General features: G+C 36.7%; 1 protein-coding gene across 8 annotated transcripts in view; it reads right to left on the bottom strand.

Annotated features, from left to right (window-relative positions):
• Positions 1 to 1,289: 1,289 nt before the first annotated feature.
• NT5C3A (5'-nucleotidase, cytosolic IIIA) overlaps positions 1,290 to 10,263 on the bottom strand; it is a 41,382-nt gene continuing 32,408 nt past the window's right edge. For all 8 annotated transcript variants that reach the window (XM_081079829.1, XM_081079833.1, XM_081079836.1 and 5 more), the window contains 7 exons: positions 9,389 to 9,458; positions 7,855 to 7,901; positions 7,044 to 7,129; positions 5,007 to 5,096; positions 3,671 to 3,833; positions 2,921 to 3,121; positions 1,290 to 1,962 (listed from right to left, as the gene is read on the bottom strand). In XM_081079829.1, the coding sequence (XP_080935955.1) occupies positions 1,861 to 1,962; positions 2,921 to 3,121; positions 3,671 to 3,833; positions 5,007 to 5,096; positions 7,044 to 7,129; positions 7,855 to 7,901; positions 9,389 to 9,458 (759 nt within the window). In that variant the 3' untranslated portion in view covers positions 1,290 to 1,860. The remainder of the gene's footprint in view (positions 1,963 to 2,920; positions 3,122 to 3,670; positions 3,834 to 5,006; positions 5,097 to 7,043; positions 7,130 to 7,854; positions 7,902 to 9,388; positions 9,459 to 10,263) is intronic.

Raw genomic sequence — 10,263 nt, 5'->3', positions numbered from 1 at the left:
GAGTGCCTGCGAGTGAGTGAGTCTGTGCACGGGCCGTTTTAAGAGGATGCCTGGGTTTCCTGCAGCCTCTTGTCCCACTCGGATTGTTGAAATCCCGTTCTTCACAGCCAGGTGTTGTGGGGGCTCCTCTTCTCGGCACCAGGCTGGGGAGCCTTGTGTGTGTGTGTGTGTGTGTGTGTGTGTGTGTGTGTGTGTGCGCGCGCGGGGGGTGGGGGTGGGCCTGGGGCCCTCGCTCCTCGGGGATAACCTCCACTGGCAGGATATCTCTCCTGATTCTCAACTGCCACACGGAGGTTTGGGGTGGGTTCTGCATCTTCACCGCTACCAGTCTCCTCGTGGCTTTGTTTTTAGTTCTGTTCGGCTAGACTTCAGATGGTTCTCCAGGTTGACTGTTCTATAATTTAGCTGTAATTTTAATGTGCTCATGGAAGGATGCAGGCAGTGTTTATCTCCTCCGCCATCTTGCTAAGTTTTCTGTAGTATTATTAATAAAGGGCTGAGATATGACTGCAGTGCAGGTCATAACTTCAGTATTCTTTACATGTACACTATGCAATGTGCTTGTTTGTGGAAGCATACTCTAAATTCCTTCGGAAAATAGCCAGTATGGTGCGCTCCAATAGCAGTACAGGGGTAAAAAGCTATCATTAGGTCAGAGGTCCCAACAATTATCTATGAAAAAGACCTCCAGCTATTTCTGAGACGCCCATGCCATGCTCTGCTTTAATGCAGGAGGCTTGGTTTGGGGTTTGATTTTGGTAATATCGAAGCAGAGAATATAGCCTACTTTTTGCCAGCATATACTTTTATTGTTTATTAGGAAAAGGAGTAGTGATGGAAGGTAAGGATCGGCTGCCCCAAGAGAAAGGTGTTCATTGCGTGACTGCCTCCCTGCCACATCTGATTGGGCTAGAGATTTCTGACCACAATGGATGTCCAGAACTTTGTGCTTTGTGCGTGTCACAGTTCAGATGCTTCAAGGAAATCCAATGAGTTGCTCACAGACTCTGGAATTCCAGAGTTAGTGTCAGGGTCAAATTTACCACAATGGCAAGTCTAAGCCTTGTGTAAACCATTTATGGGGCAGCAAAAATTTGGAATGGGAAGTCAGACTACAGAGAGTAATGCTGGTTCCTGACTTTGTAATATTCAGTTTTAGTCACCATGAGACCCAGCTATACTTTGTTTCCTGACAGTGACTGACATAGTATATCGTATACACACTAGAAAAACATGGCAGGTGCTTAATAAATATTTGTTGAATGAATGAATATTAATAGTCTTGCCAGTAGAATGAAAAAAGCTCTTCATGTCATGTTTATTATCAGTGCATCAATACAGAACATTTTATAATGATTAGTGACAAGTGGATACCAAGTTTTTTCAAACAACAAGGACCAGTATTTTCTGGTAAATATCAATGTTCCCAAAACAAAATAACCTACATAACACAATTTGAGGAGATTGTGATACCATTTGTATAATTCACCCAAATTACAAAAATGGCAATAACTTAAAGATCACGTACATCGAACTTCCCCAGTGTAAACAAAACTTCATGATAACATTACACTACAAAATTCACTCTGGAAATATAGGGAGTTATTTTTCAAATTTTGACTTTAAGAATTTTTTTTTTTGAATGTTAAAAAGTATGGTGGGGAGTGTACTGAAAGAGGTGGAGAAAAAGAAGCTTCCAGTTGGTAGATTCAACATATCTGAAAATACTTCAGTAATGTAGAGGAAAAAACTTCAAGAGCAAGAATATATTATAAATAAAAGTCTTTCAGCAAGATGAACACACAAGCAGTTCTTGTTTCAAATGCATCCACAGGAGAGGCATCTTCTGGAAGAATGCGTTTACAGAATCTTCTGTAAGATGGAGTTGGCCACATCCAATGATTCATCTTTTACTAGAACAATATCATAGCAATCCATGTACTTTTCTAAAAGTTCATCCACCTAATGAACAAAAACAACAACAACAAAGATTAATATACAGGAAGGAGAAGCAAAGGATTTCAGTATGTACCTCAATGTTATGTTAGAACCGTTGGGCAAAATGGTGTAAATTAAATTCACTTTTATTCCCCTCTTCCACCTCCCCCCACCCCATTCCGGTTCAAGCCGTTGTTTCTGAGTCTAGTTGTGTAGGACACAACTCCCTGGCCCATGCTGGTATTATGAGCCTTGCATTCCCCCCGGCTGAGGCAGCCGGTCACCAGTTGTCGGCCAGCAGCTTACAGGGGCTCTTGGCTAGACTCCAGGCACGATGGCTGCCGGCCACTCAGGCTGGCCACTGAGCACTCACGGCAGCACACGGCAGCCCATGGCAGCTCATGCCGACCTTTGGCTGCTCAAGGCAGCCCAGCTCCAGGGAGAGCTGTTGTTCACAATCTTAGCTGTAGAGGGCGCAGCTCACTGGCCCATGTGGGAATCGAACCGGCAACCTGGGCATTAGGAGCACTGCGCTCCAACCGCCTCAGCCACTGTGCTGGCCCCTAAATTCACTTTCATAAGACATTTGAAATGAGTTAATATTTTTAACTATTCAAAATTTTAAGACTCACAGACAGAAATTTTCCCACATGATGGCTTTTCTCCCAAAATGATTTCTCTCCAGTCCAGTGGTTCTCAACTGGGGAGGTTGTGAGCAAGGAACATTTGGCAATGTCTGGAGTTTTGACTGCTGTGACTGGAGAGTGCTATTAGCATCTTTTAGATTGCCCACCCTCCCTTCCCAACTCCTATAGCAAGCACCTGTGCATACCAACTCCTTTACTCATCACCAAAGTAAAGGGGTAAAGAGCAAGCCAAATGTCACTAAAATAACTACTCTCTCAGGCACCTTTGCTAACCTGTCCAGTTTCACCCTACTTCTTTCATAAAAGAAAATTAGATGACAGATTTGTATACTTACTCTATCATTTAGATATCCAATTTTCAGAATGTGTTCCACATTGGCTACTCCATCTGCCATTCTTAAGTCTCCTTGGGAGTCTCCCAGTAGAATTATGTTGCTGTTGTCTTTTAGTTGATTGAAATATTCTGTGTTCTTCAAGGCACCATTATGTTTGTTAAATACATGAATTAGTTCTCCTTTAAATCCTTTGAGGACCCCCTGTTAAAAATATAAGTCCTTTGAAATAACAGGTTTTGCAAATTCTACTTGTTGCATTTTCACATTCATGACAGGTAAGACTGAGAAGTAAATAACTTTCTAGAGACTACTTGAAATACTAAATACGAGTTGAAAGTCCAATTTTCACTTTTCATTTGGTTCCTAACAAAAAGGTCCCATTTTATGTATATCATAATACAAATTCATTGATTAGAGGAACTCGTTCACATTACATCAGTTCTGATTCACTTGTTTTTTTCTACCTATAGAGGTTAACTCTTCAGAGTTGTTGCATTAAATTACATTAAAATAAGTTGAACTAATTTTAACATTAGTCTGTACCTTGGGGAACTAAAGTTTAAGGGTTATAATTTTTAAAATATGGTTACGGGTATAACTCTGGAAGAGAGGATGAGCCACCCAGAAGGCCTATCAACTTGGCCTAATCTTAATGAGTATACATGAAACAATAAACAACAAACGCATTTTCATGATTAAAATATTTTCAGATTTTAAACGTAATTATAAAGAATGATGTGATATTCTTACATTGTCATCAAAATCCATGAAGTTGGACACGACTTTGACATTGGGATAATAAACACCAGCTTGACGGATAATCTCCTCTAGGACATCACCGATACCCGCCGAAAATATGAACACAGGGATACTGTGTTGCTGGAGCTTATCAAAGAAATTCTCATATCCTTCCCTGCAAGATGGAGGTACGACATGATTGTTAAGCTTGCAAGACGTATCTCTTTGTCACCTAGATGTTAGAAAAGCTAAATATTTCTACCTAATCCTATAGCTCACTTACGTTCTCATTTCAAAATACTGCCCAAGGTGGATGTTATTGATGTAGGACTCTACTAGGACAAGTTTTTCAAATAATAATTCACTTTTTACCCTCCTTTTAATCAATTCTAACAGTAAAAATGAGGTGATTTTAGACTCACATTGAATATGGATCACTTCATTAAAGCATACCTTGAGAAACCCACTTAGGGTGAGCAGGAAGACCTGCTTGTCGTCCTGCTCATCTACTCCCTATTGTTAGAAAGCAGAGTGGCAAGGACCGAGCTATTGTCAGTCTCTTCACATCTGGCATCTCTCCTCTGAGATCTGGCAGCTGTAGGTAATATGTCGATCTTAAAACCTTTTCTTTCCTTGTTACTCTTCCTGGGCTATAGGATAAGCTGCCTAACAAAAGCATGAAATACTAGCTGTCTTCACCTCTTATAATTTAATGCTTTCCTCCTTAGAAGTAGATCACCTTAAAATGTAGCATCATCAAAAAAAGAAAGAAAAAACGAAAAAAGCAATAGCACATTTGCCCAGTGAGTTGAAAATTTTAAGAGGTGGTAAACAGAATTGCAAATCAGCTTTCAAGTGTTTATCTTATAATTCATGTATTAGAAATTACTTTTATTATTTGTTAAAACATATTCACCTTTCCTAGAGATAGTTTTCAAGGGACTTTGAGAATTCAGAAAGTAGATTCATGTCAATTTAGAAACAGGGTATTTATTTAACTAAATACTTTTCAATTTGATTTATAAACATTCTTTTCACATTTCATGTCTTTGAGAAGTATTTTGCTAAATCATTTCAAAAAGGTCTTGGCTTCATAAATTTGTAAGTTAGTCTTGAAAATTTAAATTTCGAGAAAGGAAATGCCAATTAGTGCTTCAAGCTCATGAGTCTTTTATTCCCTATACCAAGATCTAACATGTCATTCTAAATTCTTTTTAGGTGGCATATTCTAGATGTTTTTATATGGGATATTGGTAGAGATTATTTTAATAAAAATACACACCTGAATGTGTATGTAACAACAGTTCAAGCCTGTAGAATTAACAACAAAAACACCCAAGAAACTTACTTGAGCATAACGTCAGATTCTGCCACAATTTCTCTAAGTTTAGCTTTCTGTAAAGCCTGTTCAACAAGCAAGCCATGTGATTTAGTGTACCTGGAGTTTATGACAAAAGGAAAAGAGAATATCCATTAAAGCAAATTAAAACTGTTACCTGTATTACAAAGCATTCTTCAGTACAAGAAAATGAAGTATTTCATTCTATCGTATTTTGGATTTAAATTCATCACTAATGAATGTATACCCCACACGTCTCAAAATGTGAAACGCATGTTCTCAAAATGTGAAATGCATGTAAGAACTGAATTCAACCTAGAGATGCATAATCATTTCGCTGATTGCAATAGGAATTAGAGCGAAGCCATTTTTTCATCTGTCTGTAGTCTGAATTTTCATGAAATGCCTAAGGACTGAAGATGCTGCCTAGTGAGCAAGAGAAAAAAATCCTTGCTATGGACAGTTTTAAATATATGTGCTTCATAATTACATAAAAGCATCTATAATCGCAGCACCTCAGTATGGCAGGCCTTTAGCACCTCTCCACCCAACACCTAAAAATCCCCCTGTAACATTCCTAAGTGAAACGCCCTCTCTGGGTTGGCTCCCAGCCTGTTAGTGAGCTCATTCTCTCCAGGGAAGCTTATGCCATTGCTAGAAAATTTTGGTTGCCACACAGTGCTTTCATTGAGCTGAACTCAGTCTTCCTTCCGAGCCACGTTCCAGTTCTGCTTCTACAGGCATGTAGAGTGAGTCTAATATCTTCAATATTTTATGCCATAAACATTGACTGAGGGTGCGAGGTATTCATTTGGGTGATGGGATCATGAAATATAAACACCTTTCCTGGTCGCTTAAGATTCTAAAACTACAAGATATTGCTTCTCAATCAAAATTCTCTACTCCTTGTAATGTTCTTCAAATGGAAGGACTCCAATTCCTGTGATTATCGTAGTGGACTCCTCTGACACAGTCTAAGTTGGTCAGCATGTCTCTTAACAGCATTCTCCCAGGATTCAACACAATGCCTGCAGTGTGGTCTGCTTAGAATGCTGCATTTCAATTAATGCAACCAACACCTGAGGTCCATTTCTCAGTAACGGTCACCTGCTGGTTCCAACTGAGTTCAGAGTCCATTTAAATCCTAACTGTTTTTCTTCACACATCCAGCCATATTTTGTCCATATACTTTAAAGAAAAAAATTCTTGTTTTGTGTTTAAGGCTTAAGTGTAGGACTTAACATTTATTCCTACTGATGAAACCAAGGATCCCTATGCCTTTGATTAAATTTAGTTTTAAATCCCAGCTCTGGAAATCCCCCCTCTCTCTCCTCTCAGAGACCTAACCTTCCCCCAGATAATCAGCAACCCCCAAGGCAGCAGATGACAGTAGCCCTGACCTGACCAATGGTCACAAGGTCCAGACCTCTGGTGGCTGCAAATAACGTCTTGACATAAGATATGTTTCAGCTCCTAAATCCTAAAGTGGAAGGACCCTCTGGCTACTTTCCTGTAAGACCAGGCAGAGAGACCCTAAAACAAGACCTCAGAACCGTCCTCAAGACCTGAAGAGATGATGTATTACCCTTACCTCACCTCTGACCAGTCAGCTCCCAGCATAGCCCTGAACCCCCTAACCCACGGTGTTTTTCTGACTTTGCCCTATGTAATCTCTAACCTACATGTCATCGGAGTAGGGTTGTTTTTTAGAGCACAAGCTCCCCATCTCCGTATTGGCCAATCAATATTAAACTGTTTTTTCTTTCAACAGTGCAAACTCCTGCTCGTGCATTTATTTGGGCCAGTGCGCGCAGGCAGGAGGAGTCAAGTTAAAAAATATGGGGGTTCCAGTGACATTGATCTTCATCTTAATAAAACAGAACAAACCAAGTTCTAGACTGTTAGAGTGATTAGAAGAGTTTATAACTCACTGGATAATTTATAAATCTATTTACATACAGTACCACGGAGAAATAAACCATTAGTTGTAGCTGCACTATTGTTTTATTATATTTTTAACCCTCCTATTGCCCAATGCATACTCACCATTCTACCATATAAGGGTTCTTCTCTTCTATGGTAAGAGTGGGATCGACTTCAATAGCATAATATTTTTCCTTTAGTTGCAGTAACTAGAAATAAACAATTACTTTAGTCATGAAGAAGATTGCAGAGTTGTCATTAAGCTGCTTAGTTTTATAGAAAGCAAAACAATATAAACAGGTGTTTTCCATAAACCGTTTTAAATGGGAAAGATTAGATCATGAGTGCCTAAAACATCTATCAACTGAAAAGATCTTTGTTGATCTTAGTTTACATATAACTAACTATCCCCACAAAAAGCTACTTTCCTTTCTTTCTTCTTTTAAATATTTTCAGGTCAGTAACTAGTGAAACTGACTATAATCAAATTATCACTACAAAAAACTTTCATTCTCATATGAAAGTATTAAATCTGATTTGCATTTGGAGTCTTTGTTAAGAGACACAGGTACCTCAAGAACAGCAAAGAACTAAGGCAATTTCCTGGTCATGTTAAGAGAGCAAAACCTACATAAAACCAAAGTACTTTTGTTTTAATTCTCCAGTTAATGTATGGAAACCAGAATATTTTGATAAGCGTTTAAAGGTTTTTAATGTAAGTTTTGTTGTTAAGAAGTTACTGTTAATTTTTTCTTTAAGACATGGTGAGAGCTATAATTCATAACCTAACATTTCGTGACAGTTTATTACGTGCCATGTATGGCTCTGAGCACTTTAAATCCATTCTTGTTTGTGTGAATGAACCTGAAGAAATTCTCAGGCAAAAAGAGCAATGAAGTCTTTCAGTAGAAACTGGATATCTGTTAGTACTTACCTTTCTTCGACATTCATCTGAAACCAGCTTACAGTTGTCAATAACATCTAAAGAGAAAAGGCAAACTAGGCATGAAAAGAAATATTCTGTCTGACTGATGCTGCCATGAGTATGCATAACTTACTACTTTCTTTCAAGTTTAAATGCCAAGTCAACCAGCATGGTCATTACAACTATTGGTCTTAGTGCCATAATTCACATGGCAGTGATAGAGAATCTAATGGTTTTAAAATCCACGTTTTAGTGATTCCGTATTTACACCAGTGAGCTAGATAATTCAAAGTCTTCAAACATTGTGAATTGTATACTGACTGGTCCCTTTATCACCTTCCTTTTTAATTAAATAGAAGAAAGGAATACGTCTTTGAAATAAACTTTTTTCTTAGTAAAACGTTAATAAACAATGTGACAATCTGGAAAATCTGGAAAATACAGATTATTGTAAAGAAAACAAAAATTACAATTTTACCATTTAGCAATGAATTACTAAAAATTTAGTCTTAAAGTTTTATGCATTGTCAATTAGATAAGAGATTAACCCAGATCTACACTTCTGAGCTCTGCTTTCTTTTTCACTTCACATCGTAGTCTGTATTTTTCCATAGAATTAAAAGCTCCCCATGCATATCATTCATGATGGTTATATATTCTCCGTTATGTGGGTATGGCATTATTTATACCATTTTCTACAGTGTTAAAATTTTTAGGTTGTTTCCAAGCTTTTGCTATTATAAATTATGTTGAACTTAGTTACCATTATTTCTGTGAACACAGCTTTCCCCCCTACTTTTAGGATGACCTAATTAGAAATTGTCCAAAGAGGAATTACTGGGCCAAAGGGTATGACTTTTAGAGGTTTTTGTGAAACTTATCAAAATGATTTCTCATACAAGCATCAACAGTAAATGAGAAGGCCTATATCACTGCTTCTGTGTCAGGCTGAAGAGTATTATTTTAAAAATTCACTGCCAACTTTAGAAAACAAGAAAGGTATATTATCCTATATAAATTAAGTTAAAGAATAAGCTATTAAAACACATATATATTAGAATAATATATTATAGATATATTATAATATATTATATAATATATTTATAATATTTTAATATTATAAATAATATTTAAAGAATAAGCTATTAAAACACATTTTAATAGCTTATTCTTTAACTTAATTTACACTAAAAAATTCAGTGACATTCCTAGAAAATACAGAGTATGTGATAAATACTATTTCTTTAGGTTAATCTAAAATTTAAAATCCATTTAAAATTTTCTTGAATAATGAACAGACTACATTTGGAGAAAAGCATTTCACAAGTCTTTATTCCTTTTGCAACAAAAACCATATATGAAAATAGCCATTTATATAACATGGGAAAAAACAAATCATCAAAATACAGTAAGAGAAAAGCAGATTCCCTCACTTTCAGTATCCAAAAGGAAAAAAAATCCCAATCTCACAGAATATAATAGGTAGAAAAGGATCTTAAAATAATGATTACTTTAATGAATTTGTTATGAGTGCCACACTTACTGTGACATGTTGGGCATCGTTTCCCTTCGTAGGAAAATCTACTCAGTGTCATATCAAAGTCTGTTATTATCTGTAAGACAAGGGGGAAAAGCATTAGGAGAACACAGCTATAAGGGCAGCTGCAAGCTTCTCAGAGACCTGGGACTGTGTGGGGTTCCCGGCCCCCACTGTGAGCTATTCTCTGTTGGGTTTTCTAATGCAGTTCACATACCAGAGAATTACCTTAAACACAAGATAATACCTTACGTGCCCTAGCATTATCACCACATAAAATCTGATTAATCAGTATTGGAATTTGCAATTGCAGGTAACATGGTTAGTTATCCATCGAGATAAAATATTGCACAATTTCAACCCACTTAGTCAATGTACAAAAATGCAATGAAGGCAGTTAAACTATATGAAGCTCTTTAGTTATTGACACTGTTACATTCTAGATGTAACTTGTCTATTTAGGTAAATAAACTATACCAATCAATGAATGATACATAGTAATAGTTTGCCAGCTCTTGAAATTTAGGAGATTGAGCTAAATTTCTTTTCAAAAATGTTTTAAGAAAGAAATGTTTTGTTTTGTTTTTATTGAATTTCTAGACTGTTGATTTAATTTACATTTAAAACATTCCTTTAAAAAATTTTTCTTAAAAATCAGTTATCCTTAATAGTTACATCTTAACTTGAACTACTATGATTTTTTAAATTAAAATATGGAAAAGCAACTTGAAACTGTACATATTTTAATATTATTCTTAAAATGGTTTAATATTTATGCACAGTATTAGTTAACTTACTACTTAATGTTAAAGAAAAGCTGAATTTATTTCAAGGCCATTAATTTTGGTTTGTTTCTAATAGGCTATTCTATGTTTTTTTGA

Source organism: Rhinolophus hipposideros, assembly GCF_964194185.1.
Source record: "Rhinolophus hipposideros genome assembly, chromosome: 18".
NCBI classification, from domain to species: domain Eukaryota; kingdom Metazoa; phylum Chordata; class Mammalia; order Chiroptera; family Rhinolophidae; genus Rhinolophus; species Rhinolophus hipposideros.
This window is presented reverse-complemented; position numbering and strand designations above follow the sequence as displayed.